This window comes from Palaemon carinicauda, chromosome 1 (assembly GCF_036898095.1).
Source record: "Palaemon carinicauda isolate YSFRI2023 chromosome 1, ASM3689809v2, whole genome shotgun sequence".
Lineage (NCBI taxonomy): Eukaryota > Metazoa > Arthropoda > Malacostraca > Decapoda > Palaemonidae > Palaemon > Palaemon carinicauda.
Genome location: NC_090725.1, coordinates 296,947,065 through 296,971,607, shown reverse-complemented (window position 1 = coordinate 296,971,607; position 24,543 = coordinate 296,947,065). Strand labels below are relative to the sequence as shown.

At 43.3% G+C, this 24,543-nt stretch overlaps 1 protein-coding gene across 1 annotated transcript in view; it reads left to right on the top strand.

Moving 5' to 3' along the window:
- The window catches only part of Sbf (SET domain binding factor), a 219,630-nt gene that overhangs the window by 37,722 nt on the left and 157,365 nt on the right, over window positions 1-24,543 (top strand). The window contains exons 2-3 of the mRNA XM_068392627.1: window positions 15,567-15,652; window positions 23,845-24,000. Of these exons, the coding sequence (XP_068248728.1) occupies window positions 15,567-15,652; window positions 23,845-24,000 (242 nt within the window). The remainder of the gene's footprint in view (window positions 1-15,566; window positions 15,653-23,844; window positions 24,001-24,543) is intronic.

Sequence of the window (24,543 nt, the reverse complement as noted above, 5' to 3'; positions counted from 1 at the left end):
CTACTGAATCGAACAAAACCAAAATGGCTGCCGTCACCGAGGACGGCCAAGCCTCTTCCAAAATTAAAGTCCCCATTACTGGAAAGAGAACTAATGCCCGGTACTGAAAAAACTGTCAAAACAAACTATGGTACTTAACATTGGTAAAGGTGAAGTAGCAGCGTCAGTCATGTTGAATTAACGACAATCACTTGCAAAAACACCGAGCACAACAAAATACGACTTTGCGGGCAAGTTCAAAACAGAAGGATGACATGGAGAGCGCGAGTAGTAGGTATCGGTGGGGGTAGTCCAACTGTATTCTCTAGGGCCTGTCACGGCCCTCCCCTTTGATGAAGGGGTTATCTAAATGGAAGACAGACTGTGAATATTGGTTTTCACACACCCTTTGTTATATACATGACACCCACAAGGTGATCGCGCGAGGGTTGTAACCTCTGCATTCCATGCTTTTATCTTTCTCTAGTATATTTGGAAGATTTATATTAGAAAAGTGTAAAGAAGGACCCTTTTCACCGGGCATCACAGGTCTCTCCCCAGAAATAGATTTTTCCTTCGTCAAAATCCCTTTTTCCATTCTTTCATGTAATTTTGAAAGGAAACCTATCTAGAGAACACTGCTTTTGCCTTTTCTCTAAAATAGCAGGAAAGTAAGATAAAAATTACATGAACACTGCATGCCCTCTACTGTATGGGCACTATAACTGATTTTGTGCAGGAAATTTTTGCACACAGATCTATAAACTACTCGTAAACCAATTTGAATTTTTAATGCTTGTACTGTATACCGATTTGCTTGTATTGAAAGTTATTCATAAACCATGATACTTTACTACTATGTATTATTGCTATTTATACCAGTTATTGTATATAGGCTAGTGTGCTGTAAACTTGTAAGGAAAACTAAAAATAGATAGGCAGAAAGGTCTGGTTCCTTTTTATAACGGTATTTATTGAAAATTGTCTTTGAACTACTTTTGTAGGAAGTGTAATACTGTACAGTAAAGCCATCCCTCAGCATCCTCCAGTACCCAGTGCGAAGTTAATTGATCAATTTTATTTTTTAGATATTTAATAACATCCATGAAATCTCGAGGGGCAAAAATTGCTTGATATCATCAGCGTCTTCAGAATTCCAAATGATTAATCATAAAAGAGTGTTTTCAACTTTGCAGTAACTTGTTACTTTTGGTTCTTTGAGTTTTACTGATTATACAAATCTTTTTGTAATATCAACTTGTGATTTTTACTATTAGCCTGTCATACTTTGTTAGTGTTGACAAACTACTGTTTATTATTTGTTGTTTTGTTTCTTGGATCCTGTTACTTTCTGCCATGCCTCTGCATACTTGTCAGGGTATGCCTGGGTGAGCTTATAGTTTAATTTTTTTTTTTTATGTATAAAGACTCCAGTCTCTTGTACATCTTGTCATGGTCAACATTATTCATCCCTGCTTTTGTGTGACACACATTGGAAGTAGTCTTTGCATCAGTGGTTTCCTATTGCCTGGAAGAGGTCATACCATATAATGTAATTATTGGACTTTAAACTTCGGGTCATGACCTCATGTTTCCCTCTCTTATCCAGTATCGCAAGAAGTTAGTTTTCTTTGTACAAAGCCTCACCCCTTCCTATGCCTCGTCCCTCTGACAAGCCATTAAATCACCTTATGGAAAAGAAGACAAACAATTCCTATTCTCATATTGCTATCTTTAATTATTCTTGTTTGAATGCAAACCATCATATAATAGGAGTATGATTTCAGTGAAGTCGGAAATGCCCGTTAAGATTTGTGATGAGTTGTCGGTACTTACCCTGCCCCCTGCCAGCTCACTGAGTAGCCATGTTAACTTCAGCTGCCATGTAGTACAGACATACTCTTGGTATGATCAAACTTGACTGTATTAATTCTTCTTCTTTATCTTTTTTCTTATTTGTGTGATAGTTGTCATAGAGAAACCGTGTGGGCATGCAGTAGAACCCATGTGTATCAGCTTGCAAATGCAGCACTTTATTGAGCAGGATTAACATGGATCCCTATTCATTGTGCTCATCTTGTAGGGGTCATGGCTGCAATGCAGTCATCCCCCCTTGAGGAGTGTAGGGAGTGGCCGTCTCACATTGGCTGGGTTATGACAGGAGGTCAGATTTGATTCTTTGCCTTCGGTATCTTCCTTGAAGTTTAAGAAATCCATTGGATATTTTTTTTTCCTAGTACTTGATCTTCTAAATATTTTCTGTCTTTTCTTTGGCGGGGTTTTGAAGATGAATGACAACTCAGAGTAAGGTGACTAGGCTTCCCCCAAAGAAGCAGGTAGTCTCTGGATCACAAAGCTGTTAAGGGCAACCCCCTAAAGAGACACAGGCCTTCTCAGGTCTCTGGAATCGTGTCTATGGAGAAGTCGTCATCTGCTGTCGTCTTCTGTCACCCCTATAGAGGAAACTACTGATGTGATCCCTTCAGTCCAGCCCCGAACATCTAAAGGTGTTGTCAATCTATGATCCTCGCTTTCCATAGGGCCATTGCTGTCAACTAAAGAATTATTGATGAAGTCTTCAGAGTAAGGGAAAGAAATGCCCCCGATCTCCCTCTCCTCCAAGCCCAATTTCAACTACCTCTTCTGTGGGGAAATCTCCTGGTACTGCCCGTCTCCCAGAGGCGAAGAGAAGAGAGAGCTTTCAACCTTCGCAACTCCCTTAAATAGAGGTGTGACAAAGGTACCTCGAGGTTACCCATTGGATCAATCTTTCCAGTTGGAAGAAGGCATACCCTCACCTCATCTGAAGAAGAATTTTCTGAGATTTACTGAGGACAAAGGAAATCTTCCAAACTCTATGAGAAACATTGCTGCACGCACGCTCACCTCTTAATGTTTTCATCTGGACATAACTAGTCACCTGTTAGCTCTTATTAATCTGAACATGACTACTCGCCTGTTAGCTCTTAGTTATCTGGATGCGTGCACGTTCCTGTTACTTTACATACATCTGTGCATGAGCGCTCACCTGTTCATGTGTGCTTTTCAATTAGCTTGCACTCTTTTGTTTGCATGTGCTCTGCTGTTCATGTAGGCTCTCTAGATCCTGAACTCTTGACTGCTTGCGTAACGTCAATTAGCTCGTGCTCTTCTGTTAGCACGAACTTGCTTGTTCCATAACTCGCTATTATTCACAAGTACTCAACTCTGCTCATGCACTACTGTTTGCTTGCACTCTCCCCTTAAAGAGAGCACTCACCAGTCCATACACACTCATCTGTTTGCAACCACTCTCCTGTTAGCTCACTTTTTTCAGTTAATGTGCCTATTACCAAACATACAACTGTCTATAAGTGATCACCTGATCATGTTCATCAGTTCGGACACATTCTTATATTAATAAGTGCTCATCAATTTGTGCGTACGTGCAATTGCCATTCAGCACACGATTTTCAGGGAAGGACTCCCTTTGTGCAAGTCAGCATCTCAAGTCACACGATCAATCTCCTGAGCGCTCTCAATCTCGGGTAAGGTCACCATTACATTCCCTTCTTTCTGAGAGTGCACGTTTGCTTGGAAAGGAGGGACAGAGAATCAAGAGGCTGGTAGAAAAAAAAGAATGTTACTGTATCACCACATAAGGTCAATGTACAAAGACCTCAGACTGAGTCAAGAGACTCGTAAGACACCACGAACAAGTATATCTCGCAAGCGGAGAGCACAAGTATAAAGGTCTCTATAGATCCATCTCAGGGATTTCTCAGCTGCTAAGGGTAAACAACCCAATGATAGATCGGTCTGCAGGTCTTCCCGACGTGACCTTGTGAGTCCTTCAGATGTACAGTCCTTTGCTTTGCCACCCAAGTCTAGCATGGGAATAAAGGGCGCATCTAAGGTTGCAGAAGATAGCCCCATGGCAAGCTTGTTATCGTCATCAGATTACTGTCCAGGTTCGATGTTGGTACTAGACGGGAAGCCATCGAACTTTGACAACATCCTCCTTCGATTCAATTGTCCCGATTTAGGTTCTGTCCTGTCGGAGGCAGAGAACTCCTGAATCATATCAAAATATCCAGTTTAAAGTCCTGTGCTTCGGCCTGTTGACTATCCCCGAAGTGTTCACTTGAGTGTTCAGAGCTCGGACTTACGCCAAAATGAAAGTCTTTTAAGGTACCTAGATGATTGGCTGATCCTGTCCTCTTTGAGATAGCTTCTTCAACCTTGATAAAATCTTCTCTCCTTTTGCCACGATTTGATGATTGTGATAAATCTAAAGCAGTCCAATCTCACACCCAAGCAGAGGATGTAGTACTTGGTGATTAAGATAGACATAATGGTAGGGAGAGAGTAGCGTCACTAGTGCAACCTTTCCTGTGCCAGCAACAACTACCGGCTTGACAGTAGCAACAGCTACTTGGAGACCTCTTGTCCCTGAAGAGGCTTGTGTCACTCGTGTCTACATCAGCAGTCGCTTCAGTGATGCCTAAAAAGTTGCTGGTCAGCAGCCAGCAATACCCCTCACCATCTAGTTCCTGCAGATCAGAGAGTGGTCAAAGGACGAGGACCTCATAAAGGGGACTACTTTGGAATGTTATCCTCCAGAAATTTTAGTGTACAGATACATCAAGGGAAGGATGAGGTGCACACCGAAGAAATTAGATCAGCGCAGGGTTCAGATCCAAGAAAGAGAACCTGTGCATCAACCTGTTTGAACTGAAGGGAGAACTCCTGTCGTTGTAAGCATTCCAACTGTGTGTGATAAGCTACTTGATATTGTTGATTAATGATAACAATACCGTAGTCTTCAGACTGAAGGGTTTAGACCTTTAGGTGTGAATTACTGATGTTCATGAGGAGCTTTAGAGTAATGCCCTCCGAGAGATCTGGAATCACCTGAGAGGAACTTTGCAAAAGTTCTTTGATTTCAGAAGGGGGCAAATTCCGAATCTATGAGGCCATCATCTGACAATGGTCAGACGCTTAAAAGTTTTCCTGCTTACCCTGGTATCAGAAAAGCTAGTAGGAGAGCTTCATGGCATATCACATCTTGTTATTCATACTGAGGGATGGAGAAAGGTACATTTTGAAAACATATCCACTTGGGATGATGATCTTAGTTCACTAGAGGTTTTTACAGGGAACATTTCCTTCCTTGCAAAATTTGTTTTGCTATGTGACACTAGCCAGCATGTTGTCGTCTGCCCTCGTCCCTCTCCTACTCTGGAATATTTCCAGGACACTGGTGACACCAAAGCTTTGAAGAATGTTAAGAGATACACCAGTTTTACCAAGGAAGATATGTATACATTCCCATCGTTTACATGAGGTAAGAGGTTTCGTAACCAGAACGTTTCGGTACGTAGTGTTGGTTCTCACACTCTTGCAATCACTGCTCGGTTTCTTAAAAGACCAATCACACGCATCCTTCTGCAGGATGATAGGTGGTTCCCTCTTCGGAGAGTTTCACAGACGACAGCCCAGGTGACTGATCTGATGACATGATCACTACAAGCACGATCACCACGCTCTTGATATCCATGGGTTTGGTCTACGGGTGATCGTCACTTTCTATTCAATGGAGAGCTAAGCTTATACAAACAAATGTCATCTGTTTGTTCCATTCCAGTACTCCTAATCTATAGATCATTCAACATGCTGAAGTCTTTCAAAGTTCAAGATCTTATGACGTACCAAGACTGTTCCATAACCTAGGTCTTCCAGTGCTGAACACTGATCCAGGACATGAGATCTTCCCACAGTCTTTTTCAAACTCCAAGATCTTCCATAACCTCTGTACCATGGCCTTCCACTGTCTTAGGTTAGAGTTCTCTTGCTTGAGGGTACACTTGGGCACACGATTCTATCTAATTTCTCTTCTTCCTGTTTTGTTAAAGTTTTTATAGTATTTAGGAAATATTTATTTTAATGTTATTGTTCTCAAAATATTCTATTTTTCCTTGTTTCCTTTCTCACTGAGCTATTTTCCCTGTTGCGACCCCAGGCCTTATAGCATCCTGCTTTTCCAACAAGGGTTGTAGCTTAGCAAATATTAATAATAGTAATAATAGTAATAATACAGGACAGTATCATGAATTGGCAACTTACATTTTATGGGCCTCAATGGGCTCCTCTACCAAGTCCTTAAGGCCTTTCAAAATATCTCACTCCTGGATAGAAGAATATCTTGTGTATTATGTATGTTTGAGAATTGATACTTGTGGGAGAAATGTTTTTCTAATCTGAATGTGTGATGGTCAGTGACTGTTCCCATAGACATTGGTGTTACTGTGCCCAGAATTATTATTTTACAAATAACATGTCGCTGGCTTCCACAGATGTGTTAACAGATTCCTCTGTATTTTTTACTAGATTGGAATCTTCTTCTCCAGTGCCAGTTATTGAGAAGCAAGTTATCTGACGATGTTTACTCCAGCACTGCGCTTTGTATTTTTGTAGTTTAGAGAAAAATAAGGAGGGAATCTAATTTTTTTAATTGACTTGAATGTATTTGCTTTATTGTTAGCTGCTTACAGTTAAAATCGCTCCTGCAGCACAAGGAGTGTTTGCTCCATACTGTACACATTGACTCGTAATTTGGATAGTGATTTGAGCCTTTAACCCTTTTACCCCCAGGCTATCTGGAAATTTCCAACCCTTAACCCCCAGGGGGTTATTTTTTCCCAGCACATTTTGCAGTATATTTATTTTAAATTGCTCTAACAGCCTTAATTTTTGTCATTTAGAGGTCAGGTTGGTCTCATTCTCTTGGAAAATGCCTGAATTTTCTAAAAAAAAATAAAAAATATGAAAAAAAAAAAAATTTATAGCATTTTTTTGCAAGGACGTACCGGTACGTCTATGGGGGTAAAGGGATGGCTTTTGTGAAACGTACCAGTACATCCTTTGGGGGTAAAAGGGTTAATATTGCTGCCTTTACCTCCACCTGCCTTTTGTGCCATTCATCCAGTTTCCAGTGCTAAATAGGGAGGGGATTTGAAGTTTTTTTTTTGCCTTCCATACCCAACTGCATCATATGGTATAAAGTGTATACTTTGCTATGCGGCAGCCATGCAAACACAATTACAGTCAATTATTGGTTCATAACTGGAACAGTTGATCCCATTGAAAGGGTTTTCTTCTTCTCACTTGACTTGTTTTTGTAGATCATACCCTATTACCCTTGTGTAAAGTCATATCAGCAAAAATATCGCTACCACCTGCACCTTCATTTTGTAAACTATTGTTTGTTCCAACACGGAGTACTTACCTCGAACTACTTTCTTAGGAGTATCTGGGATCTCCTCCCATCCGACCAGAGTTTTGTGTATTTTACCCTACTCCCATTTTCTGTGAGGCTTAACCTCGGGTGGAGTGATAATTGGCCTGAGGCTAACCCCCGGGTCAGGGAGCATGCTTTCTCAGGTCTCAACCTCCAGTAAGTTCTCTGGTCGCGTTGCGATAACATCTAAACGCTCTCCTTAATCCCAGTGCGACTCTTTGTGTCTCGCGTGGTCCCCACGTGGTATATTTGTATCTTCCCTTTGTGTCTCCGCGGTTCCATGTGGTACCTTTGTGCTCCCCTTGTTCCTTCCCTTTGCGTTCCTGTGTTGTGCGGTGTGTTACTTGTGCGACATGGAGCATCCCCGCCGTTGTCCTGGGCCTATGGCCGGAAAATCGTGTGGGGCTTTTCTATCGAAACTGGAGGTGGACCCGCACTCCTTGTGTTCGTCGTGTAGGGGCAGTGTGTGTTCCCCTACAGACACGTGCCCGGAGTGCGAATCGTGGAACGAAGTGCAGTGGGTGCGCTTCGGCACTAAGAAGAAGAAGGCGCCCAAGAGGTCCCCTAAGAAAGGCGAGCATCTTTTCTCCCCTTGCGTCTCCAAGAGCGTCGTCAGGTCGAGCCTCCATACCACCTTCCCCTACCCAGAGTAGGGGACGAGGTAAGTCCGTTGCGGGGAAGAAGCCGGCGGCCCTTCCCCAGGAGTCTGTATTGCAGGATAGTGGGGTAGTGGCGTCATTCCAGGGAAGTGAGGGGCCTGAGGGAGGGACGGGTGTGTGTTCTGAGGACGGAGCCCTAGGGCCTGCGGGGCACATCTCGTCAGATGACCCTATGTGGGGTAAGAATGTTACTGCCTCTTCTCCCGCCTCTTGGGTGTGCTTTTCAGGTACCTCTGCAGCCGAGGGCGCCGTCGGGAAAGACGACTCACCGCCATCAAACTCCCTCGGATGGGTACCGCCGAGGACACCCTGCAGGTCCCTGTTGAGAATGGAGGAAGGCTTCGGAACCTGGTTCCCAACGAAGAACGCCCACACTCTCCTCCAGCGCCGTCGACTACCTTACCAAACGTCATCCTACAGCCCCTGTCTTCCGCTGATCGTCGAGTTGTACCTCCTGCGGCTCTTTGCGCGTCCGCCCCGCCGACGAGTTACGACGTGTCGTCAGACTCATCAGCCGTAGCGAGTTCCTGTTCCTCGGAGGGCGAGGCCCGAAAGAAGTCTCGAAGACGTCGTGAGAGGTCCCGGAGGAGACGCTCTCGTTCCCGCTCACGCTCCAGGTCTCGCCACGTGGGTAGACGCTCCAGGTCCCCCAGAAGGAAGTTCAGAAGAAGTAGATCTCCTGGAGAAGAATGGGTGGTTATCCCGTGTAGCAAGCTCTTCGAGCTCTCAGCAGTTCCGAGTTCTTCAGGTTGGCGCCCGAGATCCAGAACTCCAGACAAATTCACTTCCAGCGGCAGATTCGACCGACGGAGGGATTCGTCGTTTCCGGCCCCATCGGACAGGCGTATGGCCGCGAAGGTTCCGGCTCAATCCGCCCAGCGGAGAGAGTTGCCCCTTCGGTCTGGCAGCCGTGTTCCGTCCTCCAAGGTGACTCTTCAACGTCAGGAGAAGGAGAGACGGCTCCCCCCGTCAGGCAAGCCCACGGAAGCCAGGTCCTCCACGATGAAGGATAGACCTAGGACAGAGGCCCCCGCCGCTACGGCAATGCCCATCCTTCGTCCAGAGCCATATATGGAGGCCCCCGTCAGAGGGGCTCTGTCACGAGCAGCAGATCACCCTACGGAGGACATGGAGGATAACACAGAGGGCTCAACAGCGGAGGTCTCCGCATACAGGAGAGTGATAGGGCTCATCAGGAGCCATCACTGGATCGAAGAGCACGAACCCTCCTCCGAGGAAGCCTGGCATTCTAGCCTAAACAGACAGGTAGAGGCCCCCGTCCAGCAAAGACCATCTCTAGCACTCTCGATGGCCAGGGATGTTAGGCTGGGTAGAGCCCACGTCAACAAAATCATGGCCAACCATGCGGAGGCTCCCAAGACCCAAAGTTCCTCCAAGCTGCTCCAAGGCCCGAGGTCGCAGAGCAAATTTTACCTTCCAGAGGGACAGCGACCAGGTGCCTTTAATGTGGAACCAGCGCTCGAGGTTTTAGGCCAAGGAGGACCTGACGATAGGGCCTCGACGGCTCCGATCTGTTTCTCGCAGTCGGAGGCAACGATGATGGAGGAGATAGCCAAGGATCTGGTCAACGTGTCGACCTGGCTGGACTGGTGGGCCTCCGCCCTTGTAGGATTCCAGGCCTCCTATGACCTCACGGTCCCGGAGAATCAGGCCTTACTGAAGGAGCTGATTAGCTCGGGAGGTAAGGCCTTAAAATTTGTCTCCTACCAGTCTCTAGCGCAAGCCGCCAACTGGATCCTGCGGAGGAGGGACACAGTCCTTAATAAAATAACCAGGCATATCCCAGACAGAGAAGCGAGAGCCTTGAGAAGTCTGCCACTGTGGGAAGATTCCCTTTTCCCCCCTTAAGGCAGCGGAAGAAATAATGGAAAGGGTCAGAAAACGGAAAGACGTGGGTGATCCCAGACCACAGTCAGTGAGAAGACCTATCCACAGAAGGACCGCTTCCGATGTTCCTCCACCACCTCGGGCCTCACCTAGCCAGCCCAGGAGAGACGCCCCAGCAACGGCTTGGTCACAACCTTCGCAGCCCTCCCGTAGGGGAACATCGTCAAATCAGTCCTCCTTTAGAACTTCCTACGCGGCAGCCAGGAGAGGGCGTGCAGGCCGCTCCTCCAGAAGGAGATAGGAAGAGAGGGTACAGGTTACCCTTCCTAGCGGACCCCCCGTCTCTAATACCAGACCTACGGGCAGAGTTGTTGGCTCCAAAGGACCCCTTGAGGAGGACAGCTCTGCAAGAGGTAGTCTCGACGATGCTGGCAAAAGGAGCGATAGAACCAGTCATGGAGCCAGGCCCGGGGTTCTACAGCAGACTCTTCCTGGTGAAGAAGGCAACGGGAGGTTGGAGGCCGGTCATAGACCTCTCAGTCCTCAACAAGTTTGTTTGCAAGACCGACTTCAAGATGAACACTCCAAAGTCGGTCCTGGCGTCCCTGAGGGAAGGGGACTTCATGATGTCCATAGACCTCAAGGACGCATACTTCCAAATCCCAGTCCACCCCTCCAGCAGGAAGTACCTAAGGGTAAAATGGGGTGCCCAAACATTGCAGTTCAAGACCCTCTGCTTCGGGCTGTCCACAGCTCCTCAATTCTTCACGAGGGTCTTCACAACAGTCTCAGTATGGGCACATGAACAGGGCATCCACCTGATTCGGTACCTGGACGACTGGTTGTTACTTTCAGCCTCAGGGGAAGTACTGAGGGAGCAAGGCACGAAGCTTCTGCAGTTGTGCAATGTCCTGGGCATCATCATCAACCTGGAGAAGTCTCAACTGATACCCTCCACCAGGATGACCTACCTCGGAATGGTCTTGGACTCCCGGTTGGTGAGAGCCTTCCCTTCCGCGGAGAGACTAGACAACTTGGACCAGATCCTCCGTCCCTTCCTGTCGGACCAGCCCAGGAGACCGAAGGACTGGCAAAGATTGATAGGCCACCTCGTATTGTTGGAAAAACTGGTCCCCCAGGGGAGGCTCAAGCTCAGGGGGGTCCAATGGAATCTGAAGCAGCTCTGGAACTAGAAGGACTCCCCCCACAAGGTGATTCCTGTTCTCCCGGAAACGAAGGAAGTCCTGGAGTGGTGGCGCAGCAGATCGAACACGCTCAAGGGAATGCCCTTCGCAGCCGACCCTCTCGAGATGCTCCTGTTCACGGACGTATCCAAGTGGGGGTGGGGTGCCCACCTCCTTGGAAGGTCAGCAAGAGGAAAATGGACGGACGAGGAGAAAGCTCGGCACATAAACGTCCTAGAAATGAGGGCAGTTCAAAGAGCGTGCCTAGAGTTCGTCAATCTACTCCGGGGGAACACCGTGGCATTGATGTGCGACAACGCCACGGTGGTGACCTACATAAAGAAGCAGGGAGGACTAAAATCGAAGGAGTTGTGCGACCTCACGTTGGAACTTCTGGAATGAGCCGAGGTGGAGCAGATCAGAATCTCAGCAAGGTTCATTCCGGGAAAAATGAACGTCCTGGCCGACAGCGTCAGCAGGATGGGACAATTAGTAGGAGCCGAGTGGTCCCTACACCCAGTAGTGGCCAAAGTCATCATCCAAAAATGGGGGTCGCCAGTGATGTACCTTTTGCGACAAGACTGAATGCACAGCTCCCCGTGTTTTGTTCTCCTGTGCCAGACCCAAGAGCGGCGTTAGAGGACGCTTTCCAGCACCCTTGGGACAATCTCGACGTTTACGCCTTCCCTCCCTTCGCGATGCTCAGGCAGGTGCTCAACAGAGTAAGGGGGGCCCACAGCCTGAAGATGTCTTTGGTAGCTCCCTGGTGGCCGGAGAGAGAATGGTTCGTGGATCTAAAGGAACGAGCGTGTCTTCCACCTTGGCCCCTCCCGGACAGGCCAGACTTTCTCCGGCAGCCCCACTTTCAAAGGTTCTACAAGAACCCTCGGTCCCTCCGCCTTCATGCGTGGAGGTTATCGAGCGTCTCCTGAGAAAGGAAGGCTATTCGTTGAAAACAGCAGCAAGGATGTCAGGGTATCTGGGACTTTCATCGGCAGCGGTCTACCAAGCAAAGTGGGCCACTTTTACTAAGTGGTGCTCCTCCAGGAACATCAAGCCACTGAAGGTCTCCATTCCGGAGGTTGCGGACTTCTTGGTCTATCTCAGGGACGTGGTCAACATGTTTATTCTGGCCATCAAGGGAGTCCGGGCAACGTTAGGCCAAGTTTTCCTCCTGAAGGGCATCGACCTGGGAGCCTCTAGACATATCTCGATGCTCATCAAGAGTTTCGAGCAGTCATGCCCCCTCAAGCCGGTAGGGTGCCACTGTGGGATGTGGCCAGGGTCCTGAAGATGTTATCAGAACCTCTGTTCGAGCCCTTAAAAGACATCGTGGACAAGGATCTCACCCTCAAGACTGTTTTTCTGCTGGCCTTGGCCTCAGCAAAAAGGGTAGGGGAGATTCATGGACTGTCTTACGAGGTCTTGCACTCGAAGGGTTGGCGAGAGGCTTCCTTCAAGTTTGTACCATCCTTTGTAGCTAAGACCCAGAATCCAGCCGTGTGGGATCTCAGGTTTGAGGGCTTCTCAATACCAGCAATTCCTCGCTCGGACAACCCGAAGGACTTAAGGCTGTGCCCTGTCAGGGCAATAAGGAAATACCTAGAGAGGACGGCTAAATTTCGGCCTGGTATCAAAAGTCTTTTTGTCTCCACAGGCCCAGTGAAAAAGCCAGTCTCAAAGAACACTATCTCCTTCTGGCTACGGCAGGTGATTATCAGAGCCTACAGTAGTGCGGGAATTCCCCTGCCGGGCAAGCCCAGGCCCCACAACATTATGGATCTAAGTACCTCGTTAGCATTCGAGAAGAATATGGCAGTGGGCCAGATCCTGAGAGCAGGCACCTGGTCTAACCAGTCGACCTTCACGGCTCATTACCTAAAGGACTATTCGAGGAAGCCCCTGGACGGGTTCTCAATAGGAACCGTCATCTCCGCGCTCCAAACGGTTTAACGGCGTAGCCCCAGAAACAACCCCGGATGGTAAGACCAAGAGACACAGGTTTGTTCCTTAACCCCCCTTGTTCTTCCTTCCCCTATTTCCGCTCGAAGATGGACTCGGGTAGTCCCCCTGAGCCTGTTTCAAGACATGCGATCATCGGAAGGACATGTCTCCTAGGAATTCTTGCAGAGGTGAGTTACTTAGACACTAAGAGGAGCTTTTTGTGTAATTTTTCCCTATTTTCCGTGTTTCCTGAATGGCAACGAAACCTAGCCTCCTATCTAGGTTCCCCGGATCATGCTTAGCTTGGTCTCTAGGTCTAGGAGGCCACTCCCACCCCCTAAAGTGTAAGTCTTCTAAGAAAGTAGTTCGAGGTAAGTATTCCGTGTTGGAACAAATCACAAATTTTAAGTAATTTGTATTTTTCCTAACAGTACTAACCTCGAACTACTTTCGGGTAATGGCCCTCCCTTCATTCCCCAAGTGCCTTACTGGACCTCTTAAGAACCTAAGCTACCAATAACTTACTGGAGGTCGAGACCTGAGAAAGCATGCTCCCTGACCCGGGGTTAGCCTCAGGCCGCGTATCACTCCGCCTGAGGTTAACCCTCACAGAAAACGGGATTAGGTTAAACTACACAAAATTCTGTTCGGATTGGAGCAGATCCCAGATACTCCTAAGAAACTAGTTCGAGGTAAGTACTGTTAGGAAAAATACAAATTACAGTACTTAAAATTTGTGATATTAGTCTTTGAAGGCTCTTCATGAATGGTAGAGGCAAGGGTCAGTAACAATGCCTTAGAGACTGACCACATATACAAGTAATCAGCACCCGAGCCCCTTCTCCACCTGAGTTAGGACCGGGGAGGGCCAGGCAATTGCTGCTGAATGCTCAGCAAGTAGACTTATGCTCTCCCAAATCTCATCCTTAGCTCGCAAGGATGATGAGGGTGCAGACACTACAAGAAACTATCAAGCTTGAGCAGGGACATTTCCACACGCTTTTTGTATTGTACTTGAAATTATTCACTCTCTACACATAAAGTACATACAGTACAGTCGTACACATTCTCAGTTCAAACCCAATCCAAATCTAGTAAACTTCAATAATAATAGCCTTTATCACAGTAATTACAACAAAATGCAAACAACTGATATATATATATATATATATATATATATATATATATATATATATATATATATATATATATATATATATATATATGTATATATATATATATATATATATATATATATATATATATATATATATATATATATATATATATATATATATATATGTATATATATATATATATATATATATATATATATATATATATATATATATATATATATATATATATATATATATATATATATATATATATATATATATATATATATATATATATATATATATATATATATATATATATATATATATATATATATGTATATATGTATATATATATATGTATATATATATATATATATATATATATATATATATATATATATATATATATATATATATATATATATATATATATATATATATATATATATATATATATATATATATATATATATATATATATATATATATATATATATATATCATAGTATGATACTATCTTTTTGATGCACCACTACCGAATGGTTTTCACTCCTAATAGAAAGTCTTATTCCACTGGCAAATAAAACCATATATATCTTTAAAAAACTTACAAAACATTATTATAATCAAGAAATTCTTGCAAATGAATTAAAACACCAGATTGCTTATGCTATACCATAGATGCTCCATTTTGAAAACTATAAATCGCAAAAATATGAGAATGTTATAGAGTAGCTGGTAATGCTATAAAGTGTTTTATTGGGTTTGTTTGGGAAAACATGTTTTTTTTATTATTGAAGCATTGATTATTATTGAATATCAATTAAGTTTTCATAAGTTTAATTTGGTTTACTGTACTACAGAACTTAATTGTTTTGATTAAGTGACCAAAACAACTATGACATGGATATTAACCCAGATTTTTTTTCGAAATGGTTTGTGCACTACCATTGATTTGGTTAACATTAGGGCTTATAAACTCGCTAAACATCTTTATTGGCTTGAGGCTGTTTACTTTTTATCATTTACATTTTTAAGTATCCTGAAGCAGAAAGGAGTTCTTCAGTTGTCATCATCTTCACATATAGTAGATATTATACTGTTTGTAAAAGATTATACTTTGTACAAGTCTACTAGCTTTTTTTTTGTGCTTACCTTTGTTGTTAGTATCTTAACCCTTTTACCCCCAGGCTACCAACCCTTAACCCCCAGGGGTTATTTTTTTCCAAGCACATTTTGCAGTATATTTTTTTTTAAATTGCCCTAACAGCCTTAATTTTTGTCATAGAGAGGTCAGGTTGGTCTCATTCTCTTGGAAAATGCCTGAATTTTCTAAAAAAAAAATTTCAAAAATATGGAAAAAAAAAATTTTTATAGCATTTTTTTGCAAGGACGTACCGGTACGTCCATGGGGGTAAAGGGATGAGTTTTGTGAAACGTACCAGTACGTCCTTTGGGGGTAAAAGGGTTAAAAAGCTGATAGGCTCTATTTAATACAAAATTATTGTTATAGGGAATATTTGTAACTAATTACTGTATCTTGATATTACAGGGAATGGGATTGGCAGTGGAAGAATCATCCAGCGTTTTCCTGAGCGGGACTGGCCAGATACCCCGTTTATTGAGGGCCTGGAACTGGTATGTATACTCTACAATACCTTACAAAGTACTTGGGTCATATTCTGGAATTATACCCTAGAAGCTCTGTAGTTTTTGAGAGTTTTATTGTGTTATAATTTAACAATTAGTTTCCTAATGAATTCTATTTAACATTTAAATTTTTGTATTGTCCTCTTAATAGGAATTTTGTCATATCATCTAGGTTACAGGTCCTCACTTAACCATTTTGCATTAACCTTCAAAATTTAAATAAGGTCTGTAATTAGAATTATTGTTCTTCGTACTGTCATTTTTATTGTACAATGATTTACTTTAGCTATATAAAATTGACTGGCTATTACTGTATATAGGTACTGTAACTGTTAATCAAAGATTTGCTCTTATGTGAAACAAACCGTAAATTAAAAAAGGGGTTTACTCTGGCGCTAGCTGGAGATGGTTTGTGAAGAATTATCGAGGAATTGGCTGCCCTATCTCCACCAGTGCGTAGGGCAGACAGGCTCTAACTTGCACAAGGCAAGCCATTTCCTACTTTGTCATATTATGTGGGGTTGTTGCATCTGGACTTTGAAGTTTTTCTTTTTTGTATTAACTGCTTTTCCATTTGCTTCGTTATGAGTGCTAAACAAGTTTGTGTGAAGAGAACTTGTCCTGGTGTAGATGTTCGTCATTATAGAACGCACATGAGGTGTTTAGATGTCAATCCTCGTCCTTTGTGTCTATCCTGTAAAGGACACTGCTGCATATTGAAGTCTCCTTGTGTTGTTTGTAGGGAGTGATTGCCCTCCCAATGGGAAAAATTTCATGGCAGAATGGAAAAGAAATCTTGACGAGATCGCTCTCCTTCAATGGCAACTAACTTTGAAAGTTAGCAAAACTTCTAAATCTCCTTTTCCAACTTCTAAAATTCCCCTTTTTATCCCTTTGTCCTCGAGTTTCTCCCAGAATGAGACGACAAAGGATGCTGGCCAAGTGTTTTATTATGATTTTCCTGACTATGTGGATTCTTCTGTCTTTCATAGTGAAGGAGGAGATCCTTCATTAGAGTTTGATCCCCTTACTGCATCTTTATCCCCAGTCGTAGTTTGCAGCACGCAGGTGAGAAGTGCCTTGTTGTGTCATTGCCTTCACTTCTAGTGTCTTGCCCTTCTATGAACAGCTTTTCTTATCTGATCAAGAGTCAAACAGCAAGTTTTCTGGGCATACACCTCGGGACTTGCTTGTAAAGTTGACGAGTAATGCACCCGAGCGCCTGTCTTCGTTTCATCTCTCACCGTTACACTCGTCAACATCAGCAAGGAAGCCTGCGCTCCCCCTTATGCCTAGAGGTCCTGGTATCCTTTACATATATGGCTCACAGGAAACTAACCCAACGTCAAAGGGTAGTGTTAGGGAAGACAGCGTTCAACAGAAGTACTTATCAAGACAATATGGCAGCAGTGAGATGGTGGAAGATGGGTGGTGCATCCGCTATCTCAGAAGGTAAGGGAGCGCGATGCACATCTGCCATTCCACAGTTCTGAAGAACGTGAAGGGTGTTTACCAATCCGCAGTTGAGGGATCACATTCTTTTCCCTCGCAGACCGTGCTCGTAAGTCTCACGCTCTCATGAATTGCGTCCTAGCTCTTTACAGACTCGCCCCGTTCAAAAGAGCACCCTTTTTCCTATCAGGACACATCTTTTCTTCCTGGAATTCTCGTTGACGATGATGATGTTACCTGTTCATAAAAGGACCCCACTGCTTCGATCATGGACCCTACAAACTGGATGTGGCCATTCCTCTGGACTTGGAAGTCATAACCCTGAAGCAGCTTACTGACAGGCAACAACCTATGCTCTTCCCTCCTTTTCCAAGGGTATTCCCCCTAATTAAGAGTGTGGCAGCTAATAGTTTTAAAACTAATAGGCTTCCTACTCCCTGAGTTCCGTTTGAAGCTGACAGAAATGTGTGCCCTTCTGATTCGCTGATGAGACATCATTCAGTGATGTCAGTTCCTCATAGTTCTCGTGTCAAGTGGGAGCACAGTATTGGCTTGTTCCCATTAATTTAGACGACACCTTGGCTAAGGAGGATGTGGAGTCAAACCGTAGGACCACATCCCAATATCCTGACCTGGTCTCCCCTGATGACTTAACTCTGTAGGATAACCCCATGCCTCATTATTCCTCTCCTTTTCCAGTGGTCCGGAGAGAGAGGAAAGACGTGCAAGAATAGTTCATCTCTTATGAAGTTACAGTATACGACACTACTGCGCCACTACTAAGTAAGTGCAATTAAGTACCATCTCCTGACAACCCTTCTGCTGTTCCTGTTGAGCAGTCTGCTGGACATGTTTTGTCAGATTCAACTGGAATACATCCCTTAGTCCTCGTCTTTGGAACCAGGAGAGAAAGTGTTTCCCGAGAGTTTTGGGATCATATGGAAACTGAATAACTTGATGTGCCTAGAGCTCCGTTTGTGGGGAGAAAGATATTGATTAATGTTTTCTTGCCGGAGCCTCATAACTGTAGGCACCAGTTGAAACTGCCGTGGACTCAACAGACTTCAGATACTATCCGAAAGATAGAGCAGTAAGTTTCAGTGCCTAAGGACTCTCTTAAAGCTGCGAGGTGATTCTTGCAGCCTTGCCAAAACAAAGAAAATTTCATGACGTGGAAGGCGTTGATCCCAACCTGTTGCATCATGATCTGGACATGGCTGCCTTGATCGTCTTCTCCGTGTTTGAAACTTTAAACCTGAAAACTGTGGCTATGTTGACTTTGCAAGCTTGTTCATGGTTGGACCTCTGGTCTAGCACAGTCTCTGACTATGCAGTTTTTGAAGACCTCTTGTATTTCAAGGAAAGGGAAGTATAAAGAACTTGTCCGTTCAGGAGGTAAGGCCCTTAAATTTTTTATCCACCAGTATTCCTTCCTTTAGAGTAATTGAATCTTTAAGTGTCACGATGCGGTAGTAAACAAGTTTATTCATCAGGTGGTGTCTCGGGATGCTGTGCCCCACCCCGTTCCTTCCCGAGGAAGTAGCAGCAATAGTAGAGAAGTCAGAGAGAGCGAGCCAGGCCACCTTCTTCTGACGGGTAGCTTCCTCTAAATAAGCATCTCCAGCATCTGCTAAATACAAGTCCTCCCCTCCCAAACAACCTCAGCAGTGTAGCAGGCTTTTTTTGGAGACAGACCATCTTCATCATAGGAGGCAAGCCGACTTGTTCCATTTGTTTCGTCACTGTGAACAATCTAACAGGAGAATACAAGGTTGGCGAGGTCCATGGTAGGAAAGGGGGGGGGGGGGGGGGCCGTTGCCTGTCAAGTTGTTTGACAAGGTGGGGGTTCTAAAGGGCAGATCCATGGACAACAGATCTTTGCTCTGTGTATCGCGTCATTTTACTCTAGTGGGTCCGCTAAAGAACTTTGTTTATAAAACGATGTTCGAACTTTGCTGGGAAAGAACGCCATAGATGAAGTCCACAACAGATCTCGCACATTTCAAAATGGAGACTCCCAGCACATTCCTATGATCAATCAGACAAAGCTAATTCCTAATGTTCATAGGCCTCAAGGTCACATACTTTCAAATTCCAGTACAGTACATCCAAAATCAAGAAAGTACATCTGCTTTGTTCTGGGTGAAAGGAGATAATGATTTCGGGTCCTTTGCTTTGGCCTGTATAGAGCCCCCCCCTGATGTTATCATGGACTCATGCCATGGGCATCAGACTTTTGCGTTGCGTTACCTGGATGACTCGCTGTTACTGGCAAACTCTAAATATCCGATTCTACACCACAAAGACCTTTTTCCCAAGTTTTGTCAAGCTCTTGAAGTTGGGATAAAACTCGAAATCAAATCTCTACCCTCGTCATCGTATACAGTTTGAGTATCAATATGGCCTGAGCAAAACCCTTTCCATCTGGAGATAGGCTATTCCAATGCAGGTAAGTAGTAGGAGCCTTCTATGAGAAGAACTCCTGCAAAGCACAACGGTTACAAAGATTTCTTGGGTAGCTCTGGAATGGTTGGTTTCTTTAGTTAGGGTGCATTTAGGAAGTCCAAATTTTTGCAAAGAATACTGTAGACTCGCCATCTGTTCAGGTTACAGTCCTCCTAGAAGTCAGGACAGATCTCTCATGGTAGCGTTGGCAGGAAAACCTTTTGAATTAATTCCCATTGCAGACCCCTTCTTTGGAGTTTCTCCTTTTATTCGACGTGTCTTGGCAAGGGTGGGGAGCACATCTCCAGACCCAGTGTGTTTCCAGTCTATGGACAAAGAGGATATGATTTACCATATCAAATTTCCAGAATGGAAAGTGGCATATCTAGCAATGCTCTATTTCACGGACTCTCTTCAAGGTCACTCGGTTGTGTTGATGAGCGACAACGTTACTCTAGTAGCTTGTATTAACAAGGAAGGAGTTCTGTGTCTCGGTTAGAAGTGGCAATGCATCATTGGGCTATAATCAACATGGTACATCTCGCAGCATGCTACATTCCAGGGAAATTAAACTTGATTGGTGACAGTCTGGGCCAGGTAGCTGGCTCAGAGTGGTCTTTGAATCCTCTAGTGGTGAGGGGACCCCTGACTTTGTGGGGTTCCCCGATCATTGAAGTGTCTGTTACACGTCAGAATAAAAATTGACTGATCTAAGAAGTCAAATAACTACTGAAGAGGCAAAGTTGTTCTGTCCAATCGGGTAGAAACACTTGGGCAGCATGTTCCTTCCTCAAGCGAGACTTCTTACATGAAAACCTATCGGTATTAGCAGCGATTTTCTGGACTTTCGAGTCCAGTGAGATCAGAACGAAAGAGACTTGAGTTAGGAAATAGAGATTACCAACCTCCTCAGGGGAGTAGACCTTCTCTCTCCTTGCATTTGATGCTCTTATAGGATGCATCGAAAGAAAGGGTGGGGGTGCTCACCTGTTGCAATACATGGCCACTGGGCTATGATCCGACTCCAATTGGAAGTGCCATGTAATTTTTCTTAGAATTGGACGCTCGGTTGGTGGCTGTCAATCACTCCTGTCTTATCAAGCTTAGTGTTCTTATCAGAGAATATGACGGTAGTAGAAAACCTAAACAATCGAAGGTATTCTTTTTACAGACGCTTGCCATCTACCCGCAAGAATGTGAAGTTGGACGTAAGACAAGTTGATCACCCCTTTTCAGGCTGATAGTGGGCTTCAAGGGGCCTTTTTCTCCATTAGCCAGCCATCAAAGTCCTGACCTTGGGGGCTGGGTTGTCGCAGAAGAGATGTCGGTCTAGGACATTTCGTACCCAGAAGTTTCCGGAATATTGATAGCCAGTACGGGATAGCCAGACACCTCTACTAGAAGCCCTCCAATGTCCGTCGGACAACCGGAATGTCTTATATGTTTTTCCCCTCTTTTGTCTGATGGAGAGACTCCTTTTCAAGATAAGGTTATTGATAGGTGATCAATAACACTGGCAGAAATCGGAGAATAGTATCCAGACCTTCTATTCCTGCCTGCAGAGGTATCAAGAGAGCTTCTCGCTCCTTTCCTGACCTGCTCATCCAACCTCACACAGAGATTCACCTCAATCAGTCATGTTCCTTCTCACATGAAGGTTGTCCAACATCTCTCTGACAGAGGCTTTTTGTGAGCAGTAACATGACATGTGGTTTGGCCTAGAAAACAAGCTCTTTGCATACGCAGATGGTGCTACACTCTTTGCATCAATTCCCATCTCTTGAAAGTAGATCTGAGTTTGCTGAAATCTAGTGAAAATTAGTGCATGGTGCAAATTATGGGGCACGAAGTTGAATCCTAACAAAACTCGAAGTATGATTGTAAGTTGGTCAAGGATAGTGGCTTCTCAACGTCCAGATCTCAGCATTGATAATGTTTCTTTAACTATTTATGACTCTTTAAGAATTTAGGTGTAATTCTCAATAGCAAAGTTACTTTTGAGAAACACATTCTGTCTGTGTCTTCTTCAATTGCACAAAAGATTGGCTTATTGAGAAAGTCTTTCAAGATTTTCGGTGATTAATCTATTCTGAAGAAGTGTTTTAATTCTTTCATTCTACCTTGTTTCGACTACAGTATTGGTGTCGTGACTGGTCTCCAGCTGCTGATTCTCATCTTAATTTGTTGGACAGAAACTTATGGTCTATTAGATTTCTTATTCTTGATCTCTATATTAATCTCTGGCACCGTCATTCAATTAATTCATTATGCATATTGCATAAGATGTTTTATAATTCTGATCATCCTTTACATTCAGATCTTTCTGGACTGTTCTATCCAGTTCTTATTACTAGGCATGCAGTTAACTTTAATAGACAGGCCTTCTCCATCATGAGACTCAATACTACACCGTATTCTAGAAGTTTTTTTTTCCAGCTGTGATCAAGTTGTGGAATGATCTTTCTAATTTGGTAGTTGAATTGATAGAACTTTAAAAGTTCAAACTTGTAGCAAAAGTTTTTATGTTGAACATGCTGACATAAGTTTTTTTGTAGTCTATGAAATATCTCTTTTTATGTTACTGTTTTTAAAATATTTCATTTTAATTTTTCATTATTTCTCATCGTTTATTTCCTTATTTCCTTTCCTCACTGTGCTATTTTTCCTTGTTGGAGCCCTTGGGCTTACAGCATCTTGCTTTTCCAACTAGGATTTTAGCTTTGCTAGTAATAATAATAATAATGATAATAGTTGTAGTAATAACAAAAAGTATAGCTGGATACCCCTATAGGCCGTCTTTTGCCGCATATCAGGTGAAGTGGTCTATCCTCTAAGGTTAATGTCATGGAAAGAGACCTCATGCCGCTTAATATATCTTTTCCCCGGATGACAAAGTTCTTTCTTTACCTCGACGAGTAAAGGCCCGTCTCAGTCATGGCTGTGATAGACGACTGCTCGGCCCTGAATCTCGTCTTTAGAATGAACAGAGTTGACACTTACTCTTTGATGGAATTGTCTCCCCTCCTATAAATTGTCTATTTTACTGGTCCCTGGTGGGAAGTCAGACCACATCCTCGGAGCGTAGTTGCTGTACTATGCTCTTGGGAAGGAGTGCTTTCTTACTGCTTGTCAGTCTTTAGATCATGACTTGACTCGGAAGTCTGTTCTTCCTTCTTTTCCTCGACATCGCCCTGCCAAGGGGATGGGGGACAAGTTACACTCGACTGCATCACTGAGTTTGTTGCCAAGACTCAGAATCTCGGGACGGGCCCTAATTTCCAGCCGCTCCAAAGAGGGAGTCTCAGTCGTGTAGTTATTACCTTCTTTTCAATGACTCCTATATCTTTTGAGAGCATTGAGGCATGATCTATGACAAACAATCTGAGCTTGCCTTTTGCATCAGAAGCCTGTTTGTACATCCAGGAAGGGTTAAGAGCAGAATCCCTAAAAGGGTGATTTCAACAGGGATTTAGTATGGCTGGTTTCCAGCTACGCAGGGACAATATATCCCTAGTAAAGAAGTCAGGTTTATATTGTTAGGAAAAATACAAATTATTTCCAAATTTTTCATTTTACTTTTAAAATTTGTGATTTTTTTATGTTTTCATTACTTTCATACTATGCAGTGTGTGCAAATCTTATATAATTGGAATTATTTTTTTTAATGTGATAAAAAATAGTACTGCCGTATCCAAAATATAATTATATTCACCCAGAACTTAAGAAAAATATTGAAAGAAAAGTTGAAAACATGGTTACACTTAAATCTTCCAAATACTACTGTTGAAGCAAACAAACTTACATTTTAAAATACAAATTTTCTGTGCATATTTTTTTTAAGTGATTTTATCATGCACTCTAACAAATTGTCTGTGAGTAGTGATCCTCTTCCTCATACTATATTATGTAGGTGACAGTGCATGAATTAGTTTCACCGATTTTTTCTTTCAAAGAAAGTTTACTTTTTAAACATTGATGTTTTCAAAGAAGATACTGCATCTTGTTTGAGAGCACATCACCATGAAGGGGAATTTTTTTTTCTATGTTACGTTTCACAATGTATGCTTACATTAAATGTTTTTAAGTCTTTATAAGTGTTCAGAAGTCCATTTTGTTCTGAGGGCCACATTAACCTCCTTAAGAACAACATGCAGTCCTTGGATTTTAGCTTGTGGCTCTGTTTTAGTTAGATGTTTAGTACTCTGTAAATAAGATTGTTAAATTGCCGTATTATCTTTTTTTTTTTTTTAATCATCTGTTCCTTATTTACATTTTTCTTTTAGTTCTGTCAACCACAAGGGTGGACATTATCTACGGAGAGACAAGAACCAAAATTCTTTGTTTCGGTGCTGACAGACATTGATGCCAACCGTCATTACTGTGCCGTTCTTTGCTTCAATGAGGCTGCTTCCATAACTCCCAGTAAACCTACTGATGAGGTATGTACACAATTGCATTTCAGATAAACTATACTATATGTATTATGTATATTGTATGCAAGTGTGAGGCTCTGAACTATGGTGTACATGAACCCAAGTGTGTATATATTGATAGAATAAAAAGCCCTGAGATTTGGCAAACTCATGGAATAAAGATGTACTGTAGTTTGATATTTTATTTTACTTTGTACAAACTATTTTAACCCAGGTTGAATCAAATTGTTTAGCTAGGAAAAGAAATAGTTCTTCCATATACAAATGTATGTTTAATAAAAAAAACTGTTGATATTGAAAATTATTTGTTCATACAGGAATATATACCCTCGTCCTTTAATAAGAGTATGATTTCAATGAAGTTGGAAACTTGCTTGTTAGAATTTATAAAGAAGTGTCGGTAATTAGTGGCAGGGAAACCCCATCCCGTGCCAGCTAACCGAGTGGTCACTTTGACTTCAGTGACCAAGTAGTATGGATGTACTTTCGGTTCGAGAAACAGGGCAGTATTTATTCTTTTATCTTTGTAGATTGCTGTGGTACTGTTGT